The sequence below is a fragment of the Crocodylus siamensis genome, chromosome 7 (assembly GCF_052110815.1).
Source record: "Crocodylus siamensis isolate JL-2025a chromosome 7, ASM5211081v1, whole genome shotgun sequence".
Classification (NCBI taxonomy): Eukaryota; Metazoa; Chordata; order Crocodylia; family Crocodylidae; genus Crocodylus; species Crocodylus siamensis.
The window spans coordinates 9,799,671-9,822,353 of record NC_143401.1 but is presented as its reverse complement, the minus strand read 5'-3'; the positions used below and the strand labels follow the sequence as shown (position 1 = coordinate 9,822,353).

At 41.8% G+C, this 22,683-nt stretch overlaps 1 protein-coding gene across 4 annotated transcripts in view; it reads left to right on the top strand.

Annotated features, from left to right (window-relative positions):
- Positions 1-797: 797 nt before the first annotated feature.
- The window catches only part of HNRNPR (heterogeneous nuclear ribonucleoprotein R), a 36,031-nt gene continuing 14,145 nt past the window's right edge, over positions 798-22,683 (top strand). Inside the window, exons 1-5 of one of the 4 annotated variants that reach the window (XM_090058554.1) lie at positions 798-955; positions 6,428-6,593; positions 8,957-9,075; positions 9,472-9,579; positions 10,367-10,480. In XM_090058554.1, coding sequence (XP_089914680.1) covers positions 875-955; positions 6,428-6,593; positions 8,957-9,075; positions 9,472-9,579; positions 10,367-10,480 — 588 coding nt within the window. In that variant the 5' untranslated portion in view covers positions 798-874. Of the gene's footprint in view, positions 956-6,424; positions 6,594-8,956; positions 9,076-9,471; positions 9,580-10,366; positions 10,481-22,683 lie in introns of all 4 variants that reach the window. The other 3 variants (XM_090058553.1, XM_090058557.1, XM_090058555.1) reach the window with 3 other exon arrangements.

The window sequence follows — 22,683 nt, the reverse complement described above, 5'->3', positions numbered from 1 at the left end:
CTACAGACTATATAAACACTACATATAGAGTGTGTGTATTGGTTATATATGGCTCGTCTACATGCACAACTTAATGCACACTAGCTTATTTTAATGCATATTAAGGCATCACAAAAGACATGCTCTTTAGCCTAATGCACATTAAAATAGGCTCAGGCCCATTTTCCCAGTACCTCACAATGGAGGTACGAGATTTAATGCCTGTGAGCTAAAGTGCATTAACTGAACATGTAGATGCACCCCTAGAGACTAACCAAAGGGTGCGCACACACCAACTGCAGATGCTTCCTCAGCCTGATGAAGGGTATTTAGACCTGACAGCTGGCTAAGAAGAATTTTCCAACTTTCTGAGTTGTTCTAATAAAAGAGACCAGATTTACCCAAAAACTTTGTCTGCCTGTGTCCTCTGACCAGCGAGGCTACAACCTACACCCATATATCTATCTATCATGCACGTATCTACCACATATACGTGTGTATCGACACACCCTTAGGTCCGCATCTGTACAGTGTATTCATGGGCTGTACGTCCGCACACACGTGTCTTCCCCGGTGCAGCTGGACCGGGTTTCTCGGGCGCAGCCCCTTGGCGGCAGGGGTCACCCGCGGGGCAAGGCCACCTCCCTCCCTTTGTTTGGCGGCGCTGCCCCTTTAAACCCCAGCGCTCTGGCTCCGCCGGCGCGCGCGTGCCGCCATTGGCCGGGCCCAACCGCCGAGGGGGCAGAGCGCCCCGCCCCCCGCGCCGCTCCCATTGGTTGGCGGCGCCGTCCGTCGGGCGCCAGGCGCGCTGACGGTGGGCGGGCGGCAGCGACGCCGCGGTCCCTGGAAGCAGTTCCGGGAAACCCCGCGTGCTGCCGGGGTCGCGCCGCCGTCCATGAGGAGAAGGAGGAGCGCGCGCCATTTGCCGTCGCTGCTTGGGCCCGAGCTGCGCCGCGCAGGCCCCGCTCCCGCTCCGGTGAGTCCCGCGGCGCCGCCGGCGGGGGGGGGGGTGAGGCGAGGCGGGCAGGCCCCGCGCAGCAGCGGCGGCGGGGAGGGGCGCGGCCTGGCGCTGGCGGAGGAGGCGGGCCCCGCGCAGCCGCGCCGGGCCTGGAGTCGGCGGGGCCCGGGCCGCCCAGGCCTCGCGGGATGGGGCAGCGCCCGGCCACGTGGAGGACCGGGCCCGGGGCGCGCGCGCGCCTGTGTGTGTGTGTGTGTGTGTGTGTGTGTGCGTGCTCGGGGGGGCGGGGAGCTCGGCCTCGGCGGTGCCGGCCCAGCGCTCGCAGGCGGCGGAGGTGGACCTGCCTGCTTGTGTGTCCGCCCGCCTTGCTGCGAGCCGCTGGGCCCTACGTGGGGGGAGGAAGCTTCGCGCTTTTGCGGGGCCTCCCCAGTCTTCTGCTAGGAAGCGCCCGGCAGCCGCGATGTTTTTGCGCGGCAGGAAGTAGCTGGCCCGCGAGGATCGGCCTCTCCCGCCGGCCGCGCGGAGCGATTCCTGATTCCTTAGCGCGGCTCGCAAGTGCTGGCGGGAGCCGCTTTCTGCTTCTCAATCCACCTGGGATGCGACTGGCTATTTTGCTTTGCTTCCGCATCATTTTTATTTATTTATTTTTTTATTATTTTTTTGCAGACTTATCTGCAAAACTTGTTGTTTTTAAAAATGGGAATTTAACGTCCGTTTCCCTCCATTACCCGTGGAACTTGATGGTCTGTCTTGCAAAGCAATTTTTTTTTCTTTCTTTTTTTTTTTTTTTTTTTTTTTTTGGGGGGGGAAGCTCATGTGTTAAATAAATGTATCCTGGCACCCTTGCTATGTGGAGTAGGTAGATGAGGCACTGAGACATTCAAATGAATGAATGTTAAGACTCCTCTGCAGGGTCGCTGTGAACTACCCCTCAGACATTGCCCCACACATGCTTAAAAGCCACCCCAGTGCTTAATTTGAGTGAACCGGCATATTGAGTTCATCTACCACTGGTTAGGTTAATATAATACCATCACTTTGTGCAGTGATCTAATTGCACTGACCACCTACAGCACTAGTATAGCTGCTAACCAACTGCTGTGAAATCGTGGTATGAGTGTTTTTAAGGCCATGACAGGCAGTGTTGAGTACCTTTTATTAGTGTCTTTTGTGTAGTTTCTCAGCCTGAGAGCTGTGCCCATCTTTCTGTATGGCAAGAATGGGAATTGAGGTCCCCAAACTTTCTAGTACATGTTGTGATTTAAGTTTATGAATTACTGTGTTGGAGGGGTGAGGGTGTAAAATACTCATATTTAACAGTAGCACATGCTGTAGTAGAAATCAAATTGTAGAGTTTTGCTAATCTGTAAAGATTGAGATTAGTAGAGGCAGTATCTTCCCAATAAAACTTGACCAACTCTGTGCTGTGTTCATAACTATGAACCAGCGAATATTTTGTAGTGTGTTTTTTAAGTAAGTTCTAAATAAGACCAAGCTACGGTTGTTTTACTACACCACAGTTCACTTGTATGAGAGAAACAGTTGTAATATACCTTCTTTCAAAACTTGAATGAATCTCAGTAGTGACTGGAAGGTCCTTCAGTAATCATGTCAGAGTTCGGCTTCCCATTATAACCCCTTGTCTCTCCTCATTCATAACTTCCTTATTTTTTTCTTTTTGGTTTGAGACTTGCTGTGGCTTTAGACTAAAAGTAGTTCTTTTGCGTGGTATCAAATTGTCTTGCTGTGCTCCAGGGATGCTGGGAAGGGGAGCTACAAACTTAAAGCAACTACTTTTGATGCATTAATAACATAAATGGTTGGCATTCAGTATTTTAACTGTCCTACTTTTAGACCTCCAAGTTATCTGCAAAGAATATTAAAACCAGAATCGGGCTCAGAGTCCAAATTCTGTAGAACTTTTTAGTTATATCTGTTGCATGTTCAAGTTGACTATGTCCACTTCTGCTCCATGGTGGTCAAACTATAGCTGAATAGCAGTCCAGAGAAGTCTCTATTTTCAGCTGCCATACTTTCTTTTGATTTGTCATCTTAATAGAAAGCATCTATGGGAGAAAACATGGAGGCTTGACCATTTTGATTGTTTTTTATTGTTTTTTTAAAATAAAAGCAATTTTTCAGGTAATTCAAAACCAGATTAAACTTAATGTCCTAGTTTGTGTGACTAGAACCTCTTGAGAGGTGGTTATTACAGTAACACATTGTGAGACCGGGTGTGGGATGGGTACCCAATTAAAAATACAATAAATAGTTGGAAATATACTTTAATAGTATAAAGTTCCTGTTGTCTTCAGTTGCATAGCTGAGAGTTACAATATGGAGTTTTTAGTAACACATCTGTCTGCACTTCCACATAGTCTTATTAGTATCCCAGGAACAATCTGCACATACAACATATATACTGATAATCAGTAGCTGCTTTTAGGAGGTACATCTTCATGTGCACTTTCTGGATTCATCTCTCTTTCTGGACACTACATATAAATGTATATCCTTCACGTGAGACTTTTGCACACATCTGGGGCAAAACAATTCACTAACCCTCTGAAATTAGGCATAGTTCTGTGTCTGCACATGAAGGTTACACTATCCAAATTTACTTGAATGCAGTGCTTTTTATTTATGGCAGGTCAGAAGTTGAGCCATATCAGATACCACATATAACACCTATATACACTTATCTGATTTTGTGGTCCTCTTTTTAGTTTTGTATACTTTTTAATATTGAATTTTTGAAGTTAATTTAAAGTATGAAAAGGGAAAGCAAAGGTATTCCTTAATCAAACTTTTTTTTTTTTTTTTTTTGTGCATTCAGTTGTGTGGTGTTTTTGGTGGCAAAGAATCTTACTGGATTTTATCCCTAGTTGTCCCACATAGCCCACATTGCTAAGGAAGGAAGACTAGGCATTTTCTGTCTCTCTTTCTCCTCCTCCCCCACTCCCCCATCACTGTAATTCTTGTATTTCAGTTAGACATATGCAACCCAGTTAGAGAAAATGAGGTTTACAAAAATAGTAGATTGGAGGAAATGTATTGTATTTGCAGATAGTTATTTCAAGAAAATATTTCTGAGCCATGAATATTCTTGACGTCCATAATGCTTTGTCACATTTCAGAATAAAATTATACTTAAAGAAGAGTTGTCAGTTAAATGTGGCAGAATCCACATATTTCAAGTGGAATTCTCAATTGTAACTTGGACTTGTGCATGTAGTAGTCTAATCTTTTGTTATCTTGCACTAATTTTCTCAAGTTACTTTTGCAAAGATAAGAAAACATTTATAACATGAATATACTTGACTTACATGGAGTGTAATAGAACAGGCTCAGAATTTGTACAGTGACCATACTGTTCTGCATTGTAGCAGTAAAGTACCTTACTGGATTGCGTATGCCCCAGTTCATATATTTAAAGTCACTGGACATGTTTACATATTGTTATGTTGCAAATAGAAAATGTAGTTCATGGAGAGCTTTAGATGTAGTGTGGCAGACACGATCCATTTTTACTTTAAAGAAACTCAAGAATGAATAATTTTAAAACTCAGCAGTTTTCTCAAGGAGTCTTGAATCCTGTATGTGGTGTTTGACACCTGAATGTAGTTTTACAAGAAGTCAGCCTTGCTAAAGGGGCATCTGCTTACTTAGGAGGATGCATTTGTTACTGTTACAAGTCATCCCTGCAGGATTTATTATAGTCAAAACCCCTTAAGTTTCCATGGCCTATAGAAAACCTCTAAAACAAGGAAGGAAACATCTAGCCCTAACTTTGTATTTCCTTACTAATGTGTGTTTAATAGCATAAACTTAATATTGCATTAATATTTTGGAAATCTGGTTAATATTTGGTGTAGTGGTGCATAAGCATGGATGTATTAACATGCATGGTTTATACAGTCTGTGCAGTCAGTAGGTAACAAAAAACTAATGTAGAGCTTCTCTTTAAAGCTAAGTGAATAGTTTAAAAAGTATGTTTGAGGCTTGATCAAGGGGTGGACTAGTTGGATCTTATGTAGGTGCAATGCAGCTTTAGAAAGCCTTGCTTTTTTTCTTACAGATTGCATAAAGGAGAGTAGTATACACTGAATAGTGGTTGTATCACTTCAGACTTGACCCCTCCTAATCTCAGCTTTGTCACAGTCCATCAAAATCCCTTGTCTCGAACAAAAATGACTTTGCTCAAGTTGCCAAATCTTTCTTAGTGCATTTTTAGACCAGTCCATATACTTTTACTTTGAAGCTTTGGATATGCAGACTGTCTCTAGGTGTGGCTGTTTTGCATATTTGTTCTGTCAGCTGAATAGATAGCTTGAGGTTTCTACAGGGAAAAATAAAAAGGTTTGTTCTTAACCCATCTTTCATGTCATGTATTCCAGTAAACATCTCATTGCTCCTCTCATGCTGCGTATGTGTACGTGGTTATTCCATTGTTGATATGTGGATCATAAACTCTTCCCTGTCTTAAAAAGTCTAGGACCCTTTTCATTTCTGATCTTTAACAGTGGACCTTCCCAGTATCTCTGTGGGTAGTTGGATAACCTCATTTCAGCTCTTGTGGCTGAGAGTACAAAACATATATTGGTTGGCTGGCTTATAGAGAAAGTGAAACCATTTACAGTACACCTAGGCAAGCCTGTTACCTGAAAAGATAGCTGTACAGTTTTTTTTTGAATGTATATCTTTGCTACATCAATACTGATTCTTGCATCAAGTCTTTTAAGATAAAATTCGAGATGCTGCAGTCATGGCTTCCTTTTCAACTCTCAAAATCTATAATTTATGCAATCGTCTGCAGAATTGAGAGCATTTTTCTGGAGTTGATACCTGGAGTGTTTTCCGCTTCCAGTTTTGTTCTACAATAGTTTGAAATTATAACAGATTTGAGTATGATGCTTCCCTTTTTTCTGTACATAATGAATTCTGACAGCAACCCAAATGAATACAGTTTTTTTTTTTGTTTTTTTGTTTGTTTGTTTTTTAATAGGAAATATTTTAATGTTGGTTTTTAAGGAAGACATGGCAGCAAGCCAAGAAACTGAAAATTAGCAAATTAGTTTGGACACTTGTATGCTAAGTTACCCTCTAGGGCTATGTGTTCATGAAGGTTTAAAACAGCAAATTTTTGAAGGGAGATGAAAATAGCATTAGTTTTGTGGCTGTTTGTATCATACATTGTTGCACTCCAGCAGCTGTGTCATCCATATAACTTCTTGATGTTCAGAAAGTAAAGTTTAGCCCTGATGTACATGAAGTACTTAAAAGTGTAAACCATGTACATGTTCCACAATATTACACAATTGTACTTTCTCTTGAAACATAGGTCAGCTGCATCCCAAAAGCATTAAATACAACTTCTGATACAGGTCATTTTCAGCATGTATACCAATTAGTTTAGATAAATCATGCATTGTCCTACAAACTAGTTATTTCTGGCTTATTGTAATATAGCTCCTGAATTTTTTCCAGCAGCATAATAAAATGGCTAATCAGGTGAATGGTAATGCGGTACAGTTAAAAGAAGAGGAAGAACCAATGGATACTTCCAGTGTAACTCACACAGAACACTACAAGACACTGATAGAGGCAGGCCTCCCACAGAAGGTGGCAGAGAGACTTGATGAAATATTTCAGACAGGTATAATATGCATTTCTTGTTTCTGACTGGTTATGAAAGTGAGGGCAATACCATTTTCAAATTTTATAGATTAAGGTTTTAAAGTAAACTCACTGTTTTTTTGTTTTATTTTGGTTTTTTTAATTTATTTTTTTGATCTGTGTAGATCTGAATGTATTGTTACTTTCACTTTCTTGAAGGCAAATTGGGTTTGACACTGACTTTTTAATCATTTGAAGCATCCTTAGCGTTGAATATGACATCCTAGTTGCTTCAGGATACAGTTCATCAGTTTGTCTTAGACTTTCACAAGTAAAGATGTATGTTCCAACATACTGAACTGTACATTTTTTCCTCAACACAAATCATCATTTGCTTTTACTTTTCTACTGTCAACTCCTCACAATGACTTTTAAAGACTTAAGGGCTGGATAGGGGGCTTAGTGGGGGAAGCAACTAGTTTGTCTTGCCAGAGAATACATTTGAACTCCAGTCTGCCTGTGGATTTTGTGTTCTGTCTAGTTCTTAGTGGACAGTTGAATCTATGTCAATCATTACACTGAAGTGTTCAGTCTGACAATAAATAACTGTTTTTTAATGAAGTCCAGGATTAAGCAAACTAGCAAATTCAGTAATCTTGCTGCTAGCAAGTGTTCTGCAAGTCCTAGAGAGAAGGTTTCTTCATAATAATTTTTTGTAAACTTCAGCTTACCCCCCCACCTTTCCCTCCCCAGCCCAGCCCCCCTTCACTATACTTTGGGTCCTGTAAATTGAAACTACTACTCTTCTCTTCAAAGTGTGCTCTGTGAACAGATTTAGGGATGTTATAGAAATGCTTTATGCACTTATCTTGACTACATCAGTCGTGAGATACCAGTTTATCTTGTCTAACAGTCCAAAAATTTTGCAGACAAAGTGGAGGCAGTTCAAAATAATACCATACTAAGGCTAGATAAGGTATTCTGGCTCATGTGGGCAGTCTTAAGTTGCTCCAAATGAGCTTCCAATGACTTTCTGCCAGGTTTTATTTGCCTAGAGATATGTCTTTCTAAGTGTGGGTTATGATTATTTGACTTGATGGCTTGAGCATAGGTATAAGTGCCTGGGCAAGGGAACTCAGGGGTTCTAACGTGTGGCAGTTAGGTTGTGTTATGAGGAGTTCTCAAGTGAGTTAACATCCAGCACTTTTTTTAAACCCAGAAACTAGTGAGCTAGTATGATATTCACTTGTTTAGGTTTCTTTAATACCAGTTAAAGATATTCTGCATTGCACGAGCGCTGTTAGTAACTCTTGATACTGCAGCTAAATTGGGGATGAACTTTGGGATTTTTAATCCGCTGAATCTGTTTCAGATGTGAAAGATTCAGGTGCCTGCCAGTATGCAGGGTCAGTTCTGAAATGCAGTCCTCCTGCTCAGCTGTACTATATGTTTTGAATTCAGATAGAGATTAAGGAGTCTGCATCAGTTAAACTCCAGAATATTCACCGTGGAGTTTTAGAGATGGATTCATATTAATATCGTGCTAAATTTCATCATGGATCTTTTGAACTGTAATCCTTGATCTAATGGGCAGCATCTATAGTTTCCCTGAACTTGCTACAAATACCTTGGAGAGAGGGAAGAACTTTTTAAAGGCTTTAAAACATGTGCTTCAGAACTAGTCCACTGGTTTTTTTTTTTGAGTGTGTACCTATAAAGTTAACAGTGGCATACGTAGGACATATAGCAGGGCTTGAAATAATGGCTTTTTGGGTTCTGGCTGCTAAATTGCATAGGTTAATCTTTTTATGCTTTCCCCACAGAAACATCTTTCTTACTTCAAGTAGAGGTTAGTGAAAATGGAAGCAAAATGTTCTTTCTCCTAACATGCTTCTGGGGTGTTGGGGCAGAGGTGGCCATATAAGTGGCTCACACCTCGAGTCAAGTAGTTCCACTTGTACGTTGAGCAGGGCATGCACAATATTCTCTTGCCTGTGTAGTTTGGAATGGGTGATTCAAAGGAAGGAAATGCGACACATTTTAGATTTCTATTCGAAATTCAGCCAGAGTTCATTATTTCAAACCCTGATATGTAATTTTGCTCTTACAGCAGATTTAATTCCCAAAGATCTTAAACTAGTACATTCATTCTTGGTTTGTAATCTTGCATTCAGTTTACTTTAGTGCCTAGATAGCTACATTTAATTTAACTTTTTACTTTCTTGTTTTCATGTCCTTTTCATATACTTGTAGGAATATCTAGGTTTTTTTATATTAAATAATGCATAATTCTCTTTACTTATGTGGAATGCAACTGATTTAGAAAGTAAATTGCATAGTTTTTAGTCAGCATGTTCACAAAGTTAAACAGAAATCTGTAACTTTTTTATCTTTAACTTTTAGGGTTGGTAGCTTATATCGATCTTGATGAGAGAGCAATTGATGCTCTTAGGGAATTTAATGAAGAAGGAGCCCTCTCTGTATTACAGCAGTTTAAAGAGAGTGACCTGTCGCATGTACAGGTAAGGTGAGAGCTCCAGAGATGTGAGCAAATAAGTATAACAGTGTTTTCACACTTCTGACTTTACAAAAAGTCAATAGTTAACAGACTCACTGACATGGCAGTGCTCTGTTCTGAAATATGCCTTTGGTATCTGAGTGTTTGGAGGCTTTTATGTTTTACATGCACTGAAATTAACACACTTTTGAGTGAATGTGAAACCAGTTAGTTGGAAATGATGATTCTTTCACTGCTAGCTGTTTCAAGGAATTACATCAGGAGGAATTGTCTCTAGGTTTCTTCCTGTTTTTATTGGTTACTGAATTGACTTGACATTGACCTCTTGTGTGTGAGAATCAGTAGCTTCCAATGGCTTTTTGTACACCCAGTTCAATTACTTTATAAATTGTATCTACAGAACAAAAGTGCATTTTTATGTGGAGTTATGAAGACCTACAGGCAGAGAGAGAAACAAGGAAGCAAAGTACAAGAGTCAACAAAGGGACCAGATGAAGCAAAGATTAAGGTAAACTTCTTAAAAAGCCTACTTCTTCAACATTGGAGTTAGTTATACAGATTGAGATGAAATTGAGTATACTTTAAATCCCCCTGTACTACATAGAATTGGCACACAAGGCTGCTCTGGATCTTTTCGTATTGAAGCTGAAAGGAAATGTAGATGAGACGCACTGAGGAGATGTTCTTCCACTAATTGGAAACTTCCAGGTGTTTAATTTTAACTGCTTAACGTAAACTATTATGGCAGCAAAATCTTTGTGTTCAGGTTTTTATAACTCAAATAACAGTGAGGTCTGCCTAAAGAGAGAGACACTTACACAGCTTTCCTTTCTATTAAGCTTATGGTAATGCATGCACTTCTGAAAACTCCATTTAAAATCTTATGTAACATGTCTTGAGCGACAGCTTTCATGCTAATGCTGTAGGTAGTTTAAAAAAAAAAAAAAAAGCGGGTGAGGGCCAAAAACGGCATCAGTCTTTTTTGGGGATTGTGTTGTGCTACACTTTAGTTTGCACAACAGTACACATAGAAAGCCAGCCTGTTGCCTCTACATAATTGTATTGATATGTTTATGTATTCTCTAAGAAAAATCTCTAGTCTCTTCTGGAAAGCAAGTATAAGTTAGGTGCATGTATGATTTTTAAACTGGAATATCCTTTTTAGTATGCTCTGAGTTCTGTGCGGAGCCTCTGGGGGCCAGTACAATCTTGACAAAGAACAAATTAGGAAATTTCTGTTCTAGCTATTGTGTGTAAGAGAAGTGAATTAAAACTTCTATAATTTAACTTTTCAGGCATTGCTAGAGAGGACAGGTTACACTTTGGATGTGACTACAGGACAGAGGAAGTATGGGGGACCACCTCCAGACACCGTCTACTCAGGTGTTCAACCTGGAATTGGAACAGAGGTTAGTATGTTCAGATTATTTTAGCAAACTGTTATGACTGGTCATGTATGTAGTTTGACTTGCTAAATCACTTAAGCTAGGAGTAAATCACAGTGCAAATGAAGATCTACACCATTGTATTACACTACTGTAAAATCTTATCACCCTTAAGTATGTATTTCTCATTTGTATTCTGCTTCTGCAGAAAACAGGACACTAATAATCACAGATGTCTTGAAGCACAGAAAGGAATTATAAAGCTGAATTCCCTGGTAACGTTAAAAATCTGAATTGGGCAATCAAACTGAAGACTTTTAAAGACCAGCGTAATAAAGCTAACTTAAGTCATTTGACTATGCTGTTACATGTGCCTTTGTTGTGATAATGTGAGACGTGCTAATTGGCTTTGTGACAGATAACACTGAAAAAGTATACTTCAGATGCTTGTAAAATCATGCTTAAATAGTTATAGAGAACTAAAAGAGATGCCTCACAAGTCGTCATTTGTGGCTAGTTTGTGTTACACAAGCTTCAGCGGCACCCCCATTTGTCTCTTATTGGTACTTTCTTGTTAATTATAATGAGACAAAACTGAAATAATTACATCTGTAAATCAGGAGCTTAGTTAGTATCTTTCAGATTAAGATGCTCTTAAGGTTACAAAAGCAATACTCTTGTTTTTTTTGGTGTGGTCTGCCCCCCCCCTTTCATACGGGCTGTTATACATTTGCTAGTTCTACAGACCTAATTACTTGGGGTGTAAGAGTTGTGGCTAATGCCACAGATATCCTTTGTGCTAGCAGCATTACATTGCTGGCACATCTACTGTCTATTGCTAGGAGTGTTGAAGAACAGTTATCCAACATAACTGTTGAGGTCATCATGTTCATCAAGTGATCATCAGTGTTGTGGTGTCTAGTAATGAGATGGTATTGGGAGGCGGAGTGCCCTAGAGCAGTGGTTCTTAAACTCCTTTTTTTTTGGCGGACCACTTGAAAATCGCCAAGGGTCTTGGCAGACAACTTAGTATGCTTTTTTTGTTCTACAAACCAAAGCACACAACTCATATTTTAATATCAGTAGTCTTACCTTTCTTATGTGGTGGATGTGCCTCTTTTTTTGAGCAAAGTTCTGGGAAGCTGGGTGTAATAAGTGTCAGCTTTAGCCCTGGGTTACCTTTCTGCAGACCCCCTGAATGGAGCTTGTGGACCAGTGGTGGTCTGTGGACCACAGCTTGAGAACCTCTGCCCTAGGGGTCTTCCCTGGGTCCAATATTGTTTAATATTTTTAGAGAATGGGGTGAGTGACAAAACTGATTAGCCTAGGAAACACGATTTGTAAGGAAAGGCTGGAGGAACTGGAATTGTTGTAGCCTGGAGAAGACTTAGGTTGGATTTCATAAACTGCCCTTCAGGTATTTGAAGATTTATAAAGAGGATGGAGATTTAGATTATTCACTGTAGCTATAGGAAAGAGGACTAGGAGCAGTGGCTTCAAACTGCAGCAGAGGAAATGTGGGTTGGGTATTAGGAACAACTTTCTGACTGCAAAGGTTGTTAAACATTGGAACTAGCTAGCTACAGAGGTCATCAGACCTCTATCCCTGGACATTTTGAAGAGAATGTTAGACACTTGCCTGGTATGGTTTAGTTTGCAGTGATCCTGTTTTGAGCATGTGGCTAGATAAGATGACCTTATGAGCTCCTTTCCAGCCTATCTTTCTAGGCAGCTCATCTCTGGTCCTATCTGGACATTGGCTTAAGATGGCTGAAACAATGTGTCAAAACAGCAGATACAAAAAATACATCTGGTCCTGTAAGAAACAGAGAAACTGTCCCTCTCAAATGAGTTACAGTTTACTTAGGAATTAACCAAAGTACACTGTTCACGTAAGGCTGTCAGGAAATGCTGTACTACTTTTTCTACCTTTTGGAAGGAATGAGCAGGAGGGCATGCTTGATGGTTCTTTTTGAAGTCAGCGCTAGGTTAGGATAGTGTAGACATGCCGGCACAATCTCACTGGAATCATAGAGGTGGAATGGCTTGCCAGTTGTGGGCTGCTGATGTGATTTCAAGAATGGTGGATATTGACTGTGAGTATACAGTTAATACCTACATGGTACACTGTCTAAATTTAACACTGAACATCTGCTATCATCCTGCTGAGCTGAGTGCTTTACAGAAGTTACAGACTAGGGGGGAGGTGGGTGTTTTTTGTTGGTTTTTGTTTTTGAAATTAAGAAATTGATAAGCTCTCCTGGAAGAGGCTTTTCCAGAGATGATAAACTTGTACTTTGAAACCAGTGTTCTGTGGAGCTAAATTGTCTAAGTTTTTAATGATCTGCTGTATGTTTATATATGGCACAAATATTGGCTAATAGACTGGTTTGGTGCAAGCCTAGTTCCACACTATAAAAACTTGTATTTTAAACCAACTTCTTTTGAAAATTGGCAGAGTACATACAATTCATCAAGACTTGTTCACTTGCTTGGTTTGAAAACTCATAGTGCATCTGTTCTGTGTAGTCTGCTTGGTAGGAGAGGAATGTAATAAGTTCTTTTGCCTGAGGTAAAAAGTTATTTTGGCTGAGGAAAATGACGTATGTTCTCCATTCTAAAATGAAATAATCTACATCAAACTTGAAATCAACCTAGGAAGGTTCCAGGGATTAGGGTTGTTTTGGGTATCTGTTATGTGATTTTTTTTTTTTTTTCCAAGCTAGGAGGGTTCTTTAAGGATTTGTATCACAATTAGAGCACTTTCTATTTTATATGTTCTCTGCAAATAGAGTAAAGAGCAGTTGTCTTGCTTAAGGTAGGTTTTTGAGATGCCAGATTCTGCTTTATAAGAATGGAATTCATTGTGTAGTTTCTTTGTCTTGCAGTTCAAGTATTGCTTGTAAATCCTGTGTAGTCAACTTGGATTACTGATGATCGTTTTACGTGTATTTAATATATGAAATGTGTTCCCATTTCAAAATTGTCACAATGAAGTTACCTTTGCTCTTCAGTTGACAAAAGACATGATTTAGCTTCTGACAAATGGAAATGGTGCCTGAACTAAAACATAATGCAGCTCTCTAAAAGTAGTTGACTGAAAATTCTTGTGGGGGTGACAGTTGTATGTGAATGCTTTATTAAGATAAACTTAAGAATAAAACAGAAAGTGGGAGTTGAGACTGCTTGCCCAAAAGGTAACAAATCTTTAGTTGCACAAAATTAGTTTGGCTTCTAAAAGACTATTTTAGCAAGGTGAGGTTGTGGGGGTGGAGCAGGAGGAAGCATTAGAAAGCAATGAGAACTGGGCGAAAAGTTGAAAGCAGAGAGAAAAAGGCAACACTGTCTAAAATTAAATGCAGGCAGTAGGAAAAACTAAACATTTCACCCAAATATTTATAGGATTAGGGTAGCAGAATTCTGTAAACATTTCAGAGAAAATGGAGTTCTAGTAATGGTAAATCCATTACTAATTGCATCTGGTAAAATTATCAATGCAGAAAAACGTTTAATAATAATCTTTGTTGTGAGCATTGCTGAATGAATGATGTATTCAGCTATGCTGTTTCTTGCATCTTCCTTGCATACTGTTGGGAGCACTAAATGTACAGGGACCTATCTAAATTTATGGTCTTGTGGATTTTACAGAGAGCGTGAAAAACAGCGGTCACCAGGAAATCTGGTATCTTGAAACCAACCATAGAAAAAAAAACGGGGAGTGATGTAGACTGAGTGAAGGCACCCCTTCCACCAGCCAGTTGTGTGGGGTGGAGCTGCTGAGACTCCTCTGCTGATCAATGATGAGGGGCGGGGGTGCTGCGAAATGCCTGTGAAATTAGCCCTGTGCGCCACGAACAGGCTGTGAAAAATCATTTGTCTTGCTGCGACTTAAGTTCCTATATATGTATAAACATCTCAGATTGGCAAGTCTGAAAAATTTCAACACCAGAAATGTAATGATAAAATCACTTCATGGGAGGGAACCTCATGGATCACTTAATTCAGGGCTGTCCAACTTTCAAGTGGCTGGGGGCTACACACTGCACCAGGATGAACCATGAGCTTCCAGGTCATGCATGCAGATGCTCCTATCTGTGCTGCTGCATAGTGTGTCCATGTTGCCCAGGGTTTGCTCTCTGCTCCCCATGCTGTGTGGCAGTGTCCTGCTTGCCTGTCTGCTTTTAGAGAGTGACAGCCAGAGGGAGGAGGAGCCCAGAGTCTCCCAGCTGCTGTTGCAGGCAGAACAATAAGAGGGGAGTGGTGGCTGAGCAAGAACCTCAGTGAACCCATAGGCCATCAGTTGGACACCCTGATCTAGGCCAGTCTGCCATGCATGAATGTAGGATGTGATGTTCCTGAACAGTCCCAGACAGGTAATTATTCTTGAAAAACCTCCAAGAAATATTGCAGAACTTTCCTGAATAGCTTGTTCCATTGTCCTATGGTTATACCAGGAGGCTTTGTTTTTGTATTGTTTTGTTTTATTTTCCCTTTCTGGAGACTTTTTTTGAAACCTAGATCTACTTTCCAATTTTAACTCATTGGTTGGTGTGTTGCTCTTTCTGGCAAGGAAGAACAGTTGTTCTTCTTTATGGCAGTCTTTCAGATATTTGCAAACTGCTATCCTGTTTCCCTTAGTAGCTGCTCATTTTTAAATTTAAACTTATGTGGACAGGCTGGGAGAACTAGGTACAGCTTGCATTCCAACCTCTGTCATCTTTGTCACTGTATGCTAATCAATTTCTCCAGATCCTTCCAAAAAATGCAGATTCCAGGATTATATACAGTACTTTGGCTGAGGCCTAAGGAGTGCTGTGTAAAATGGTGCTATCAACTTCTTGCATACAGTACTTCTATTAATTCAATCCAAAATTGTATTTCCTACTTTACTGTATCGCACTGCTGACTTGTGTTTGTTTTGAACCACTGTAGCCCCCAAACTTAAGTATTTTCCATTCTGTGTTTGTTTGGTTTTTAGGGTTCCCCTAACTCCTGGTGTGAAACACGTTGCATTTTTGTCTCAGAATTTCATATTGGTGTCTACTGTCCGTTTTTCCAACTTTTTCAAATACTTTTCAATTGTAATCCTCTTCCTTTTAAAGTGTTGGTAGTCTCAGTTTTTTTGTTTTTATCTGTAAAGTGGATCGGGACTTTCTTTTCCTGAATCTCTATCTCAAGCCATTCATGAATGGACCTGGTTGTTTTAGTAGCATCGGATGAAGTGGACAGTAGTCTAAGAACGTTCCTGCCTCTTAGAGCAAGACCCTGCTCTATCATCTTCCCAACTTCAGACTAACATGGCTAACTACCTCTCTCCATTAATAAAAATGTTAACCAATGGCTGGCTATGAGTCTTTGGTTCCATCATTTTTTAACCGTTGAAATTTATCAGCGTGGTTTTTACTGAAAGTAGAATTTTGACTAAAGAATATAATGTTTGCTGGCAAAACTCTTCCACAGAAAATTGAAGTGGTTTGAATTTCCAGTCTTAAAATGAAATTTTAAAATTAGCATTATATGGCCTGTATAATTAAGTTTTAATGGCTTTAAACCCTGTTTTTTCTTTGATCGTCAAGTAGATATTGGTCATTATTAGAAATGTTTCTGGGAAGGTTCAGCAGGGACCTCCAGTTCAACATTTATATCATGTGGAAGGAAAACATGAAGTACTACTTGTAGATTGCATATGGCAACATTTAGGGTAACAAATGAAAGGTGGTCAGTAATTGGATTTTTCTAAATTGTGCATAGTCAAATCAGTGTGTATAAATTGAATGCCATGAAGAATGAATGAGGATAGTGGGGCTACATACTTGGAAACATCAGTCCTGACAAAGGACTTATTCATTGGAGACTATGAACTGAACAAAATTTTCTATTGTATGTTGCTGTGAACCTTTTGAGACTGGATTTATAGCATAGGGAATATTTAGTACAGGTAGGGAGCTGGTATTATCAGGCTACTGTATCCGTGTGTGTGCATGGACGCACACACAAATCTCTAATCCAGGAAGATTCATAGGGGAATGAAGAAAACAGTACTTACAGTAACAGAGTTTGGGAGGGTGGGAGGGAGCTCTGAGACTAGTTTAAATAATTGGAAAGATGGCTGAGGCAGTTTTATGAGACTGCATAACTTGTATAAACAATCAGTTGCATGGAAAGAAATACTTTTGTGTTGATTGCTAGCTTGGAGTGCCCTAACAAGGCTGTTTGAAAGCTGAGGGGTTTTTTGCTGTTTCAGAGAAGACAATACATGGACAGTAAAGTTCAGGAGCTACTGCTCTGGTTCAGCCACATACAAAGATGAAGCAACTGGGACATGCAGTTCTGTTCATATTGCAAAGTTTGATTTCTTGCATGGCATGGCTTAATATGCCTTTACCTACATATTAACCCCACAATGGAAGAGGACAAAAGCAGTTGAGGAGTGGATCAGAGATATGTAGGTATGGGACCCCTCATTGCCAGCAGTGGCTTGAAGTTTACGTGCATGTTTTTAGTAGAGGTTCAGAGACTCCTTGCATATTAATCTAGACCCGAAGAGGACGTGTTACTGATGGCCATAAAGTCCGTCAGAGTAGACTTAAATTGTTTTCTCCTCAAGAGTGAATTTTGGGTTTCTGAGTAACTGGAGGGTTGGGAATATTAACATACATTTATATGTAAACCTACATTCGAGACTTCATCTTCGGCAAAAAATGTATCTTGTGCTCAAGTATGAGTAGTGGATGAGGTGGCAGGGTCGTAAACTGTTGCCTCTGAATTTCTTATTGTCTAAGCAATTTCCCTGCTTTCTGCTTGATTTTGATAAATGTACACTGTGATATTGCTGTTAACTTGCATGGAGAACTTGCACATCGTTACTGACTACACGCTATTTTTTCAATGTGTGTTGTTGTTGTTGTTTTTTTTTTTTTTTTTTTAAATATTCTATCAGTGGAAAAAGGGCATTGGTAAACAAAGGCTTGTATCCCAACAGTGTGAAAGTCCTTGTTCTTGTTTTGTAACCACTGTCACAGCTCACTTTGCTCTCCTCCCAAAAATTTTGCCCTCCTAATCAGTCCTTCAAAGTACCAAGAAGATGGTAATCGGAGGGCACCAGGTTCAGGCTATGCAGAGGATGGGGCATCATGATCTATCTGAAGAATTAGATTGCCTCTATGGTGTGCAAATTGGTGTTTGGACAGACTTTGTTGTGCACCTTTGGATGGGCTCTTTGTATACGTTGTTTTAGTTTCTTCAGGGTCTTGACAGATCTTTGAGTTTACTGTGGCTACCTTAAGCTAGAAGTCACCAAGAACACCCCATATGTCCCTGAACATGAAAGGAGGTTTTACTTTCTGACTGACCCTCATAGTAATTGATATGCAGTATAAGCTGCGTTCTAGAGGTATTTGATAAGCAGTAACTGTTTGATAATGGACATTAGATAAGTATATACCTTTTTAATGTAGCATTGTAGATGGCCACTGATATGAGTGCCACCAGAAATAATGACGTGTTAATTCACTGAGGCAGTAGTCCATCTTCTATCTCCGGTATGACCACATAACCCATCTCGGGTGTCTGTGTGCTGTAGTCCTAAAACCACTGACAAATCAGAGAGGTAGGTGGATGAAAAGAGTTATGATGTAGTAGTTAGGGTATAGTACTTGACCTTGGAGGTCACTTTCACTCTTCTGTTTCTACTGAAGGGTTTGGAGATAGTGGGTTATGAGAAGTTTATATGGTGATTTATATAGATGTCAGAAGGCAGAGCATGGTGGCACCTTTTATAGTGTAGAGTAACTGGTTCAGAGAGGTCTGAGCTTTCATAGACTGTAGCTAGTTCTGTGAGATACTGTGAGCCTAACATTTAGCTGACCCAGACAGCAAAATTGCTTTGAGGAAGGTTAGCTTGATTAATGGAACCTGAAGACCATTAAAAGGAGACCACTATTAACACCTGTGGAGTGAAGAAAAATAAGCTGGTGACCCACCTAGACCCTGAATAGCTATTAGTGGGGTTAGGGCACTTGTGCGTGAGAGATCTGCTTTGCCTGATTCTTATTAGGATCAGAACCTAGGTCACCTACATCCCATGTGAGTACCTTACTATGTCAGACCCTTCTGAGGTGAGCACTGGAGCTCCAGACTCTCTTGCCGTGTAACCTCAGGGCCACGACCAGACTTTGCCCATAGAAGGCTCCTCTTCCTCTAGGAAGCCTGGTCTCATCTGTCCCTCATCAGACCTTGCAGAGGGGAGTTGCTTCAGCCTTAAAATCTTCCTGGGTTTGCAAAAGAAAATGAGGATGGATCCCTGTCTTTGCAGAAAGGGTGTTCCTATTGATGTTAGTACTTTGAAATCACCTTTATCACATGACAAGCGGCAAGGTATGAAGCAGAACAGATTTTACATAAAAACAGAAACGTAAGAAACAATCTGGTAGCTTTTGACGGCAGATATGCAAAGACAAGGAAAAGATACTTCACCCTGCTCTTTAACTTGAAACAGCTTCTTGGTGAGTTATGTTGGTGTCCTGTTGCTATTCTTGGAAGATCTCCAGCCTCTTGCTGGGGCTTTCCACCTTGCACTGAGGTTATGGATGCCTATCCTTGGTTGTCTTTCATCTGAAGTGCTTTGCCCTTCTCCCAGCCTATGAACAGATACAGTCTTTGTTGCAGGAGAAAATGTTTCCTTGTGGGACAAAGCATGAGCATTCAGCAATTTTTGTCACTTTCTACAGGGCAAAACCCCCAAAAGGTTTGCACGATAAGAACCAGCAAGTATTACAATCAAACTACTGAAACAAGGCAGTCTGACTATAAATCACAAAAGAAATAACAGCCTAGGAACAAGACAGTGACTGGGCCCAGTGCTGTTTCAAGTGCAAGGTACTGAGGCAGCAATTTGCAAGGACACGGGATGGCAACTAAATCTGGCTCATGAAGGTTCATATGCTCCTACTATGAGAATTTCCTGTAACTGGCCAGCAACATGTTCCTCTCTGGAAACACAGTGGATGTGGCAGCACATGCCTCCTGGGAATGTGACAAGGACTCCAAAGACATGTAGCTCTTGCAGGCCAGCAAAGCAATCCAAGCAGTGAGCCAGACTACGGACTTGCTGGCTATCTGCCTCACCTGTGCGGACTCTGAAATGAACCTGGGCTCAGACAATGAGGGCCTGGAATTTCCTGCCCTCCCCCTGTTTTCATCCCAGCCAGCCCAGTGCTCCAGAAGACCCAGCTGGTGACAGAACATATCTCACTTTTGGGGATGGTAGGTTGTAGACCACTGTTATGTTTGGGTAAAGAGGAGTTGGGCAGTTGGAGGGCGAGGGGGTTGTGGGCAAGGAGCTGGGATAGTTCAGCACCTCAGTGATGCACTGGGCAGTTGAACCATAGGCCTCTTCCTCAGGCTCCCCACAGAATTGCAGATTGGGTCTACACTGGAACCACATGGTTGCACTAGGATTGCCCCATTGTACCCTTGCCCCGCCCCGCCCCTGTGTGGTATGGTAATAGGTACCACTTTAATGGTTTAAAGAAACCAGTGTTGACTTTTCTTTTTTGGAGGGCATTTACGTCTGGAGCCATTATCATGTGGGTCCCATTTCACTTAGAGATTGATGCCATTTACACTAATTATCCACTTAATGCCTCATGGATCCCCCTAGAAAAAACAGATAGAGACAAGTAGTGCACAGCAATAGGGACCCTTCCTGCTGCCCTGGTCATGTGCTCAGAGCTTGCTATAAGGCACTAGTCTTGGCTTCATAAAAGTTAGGACAATGCACTACTGCTATAATGTGCCACCCGCCCCTCTTGCTTTTGTTTTCAGTTGGTTGCCTGTGTTCCACCCTAATAAAGTAGCAGAGCTGGCCTTCACTCCCGTGCAAAAAATAATTAATTGTAGATTGCTTGTACTTTATTACAAGCAATGAATTACAAGCCAGCAGGCAAGGGAAGGAGAAAACAAGTACATTGTAAATCATCAGGTCTGCTGCTGCTTCATCGCGTCAGTTCATGTTTCCCTCTAAGTGGTCCCAGCTTGGTTACATTGTCCTGGACTTATAAATGCTAGTGCTGGCCTTGAGAGTCAGTCAGAGCTACCTCTGGCCCCCCTTTCTAGCAAACTTGGTTCGTGCAGTCCAGGGTTGTTTCACAGTAGGAGAGGATGGGGCACAGGTGGGCTGGGGTCCCTGAGTCTTTGCAGAATGGGTGGAGAAATGGTAGCAGCTTACCTTACAGCCCTAAAAGGTTTCCAGGCCCCCACCCTACCATGATCCTTCAGCTTACTACACAGAGCTTATACAGTTGTTAGCTCTTCCGAGCAGCAGTCTGCTCAGCCCCTCAAGGCAGCAATGGGCATGGGAGCGGGGTACTCTTGTTGCGTTCTCAAGCTGTGCATCTTAAGCAGTGCAGTGACCCGGGTACCTAGGAAGCAAAGGGAAGAGTGAACTTACCACACTGAGATTCATCAAGGCAAATGAGCCTGTCCATTGGCTGGATGGCCTTGCAAGTTGGAACTTTTGGGGGGTTGCTTATGTCATCAGGGTAACAGCAAAGAAAACAATGAACTGTTCATTTTCCTATACTTTCAGGCTCACCTGGTGGCGTGTGTAGGCTGAGGAGCTTTACAGGGCCATTGCTGAATGTACAAAGAAGATGCTTGGGGAGTCTGTGAAGGTTGAGAGTAGTCTGTGTATTGCCTTATTTCTGCTTCGAATCTGCAGGGATGGTGTGTCATCCCATAGCTCAATCCACAAGTGGGACCACCTGGTGGCTGTGCAGAGAACATGCTGCCACCAAACTGCCACCAAACTTCACTGTCCCACAGGGCTCCCCAGTAGCAGCGGAGGGAATGAGCACTTCCTTCTCCCTCCACCCAAGCTGTAAGGCAGTTGGATCCTGTGGCTGGAGCGGTTGTCCGGTGCCTGAAGTCACCATAAAGCTGCACGCACATGATATGTAGGTTTATAGGATTTCTGTTGACCTCCCCTTTTCACATTTCTGTTGTTCTGGTTAATAAAAGTTCTGCCTGTTGCCAAAGCTGGCTGTGGCATTCACTGTATATATGAGATGTGAGTACTCAGGGGCATGAGAAGTGCCAGAATAACTCAGCTTCTCTAGTCAGTTCCTGCCTGTTCCAGCACCTACTCTCCTTCCCTTTGTCCAGCGTGGAGCTGGCTTTGGTAGAGCCATATACAACCAACCAAAACTGTTCCTCTTTCTCTGTCTATCCCCCTCCCCCCATCTGTGCCTGGAGGAGCCTACAGCCTTGCACAGCCCAAGCTTTCACTACTTCCTTTCTCTCCTCCCTTTCCACAGCCTTGGGAGCATAGCTCAGCAACTGGCAGGCAGTCATACCTCCGTGGAGCCTGTGCACAACTCACAGTCCAAGCTTGTCGCTTCCTTCCTTCACTTCCCCACCTCCCCGCAGCACCTTTCCACATTCCTAGGAGCGGAGAGCAGCATCCAGCTAACATGTTAACCCTGCACACTCTGTAGCTATTGCTCCCCACCCTCCCCCATGTTCTCCAGATATGCTGGAACTGACCATGTGAGAGCATGAGTTTAGTTGCCAATATTTATGTTGTGACAGTACATGACATCATTTTATAACTCACTGTTTCACCTCAAATTTTGGAAAATGGTCAGCCATTGCATCTTGCCAACATAGTGCGGAGTCACTGGCCTCTTTTTGAGAATTTGCAGGAGCTGGGGGTTTGCTCTGCTTTGACTGGCAGGGCCGCCGCCTCGGCCTCGCAGATGCTGTGCAGCATGTACACGGAGACCGCAAACTGGGGCACGTTGCCGTTGCTGGCACCCATGTGTGTCCTTATGCACTTCCAGCAAGCCTGTAGATGCCCCAAAACAGACTCCACAGTCATTCTGCAGCTGCTAAGCTGGTAGTTAAACAGTTGCTTCGGTAGGTCCCCAGCAAAAGCTTGCATCATCTAAGGTAAAGCAGGTAGGCAGGGTTTTCAATTAGTAAAGGGGGTACAGTCACTCCCTCCACCTTTGTTGGGCACACCAGGGGCAAACTCTCTACTCCATCAGTTCAGGGAGGAGGGTGCTCCTAAATATTCTGGCATTGTGCAGCCTGCCTGATTAGCTGGCATTTTATGTATGTGAAATGGCTGTGGTGGTACATAACTTACTGAAGCATTGATAAATCCACAGCCACTGTACACAGGGGAAATAATGGTGATGTGTGTGCTGTTAACAGCTTCAGTGCAG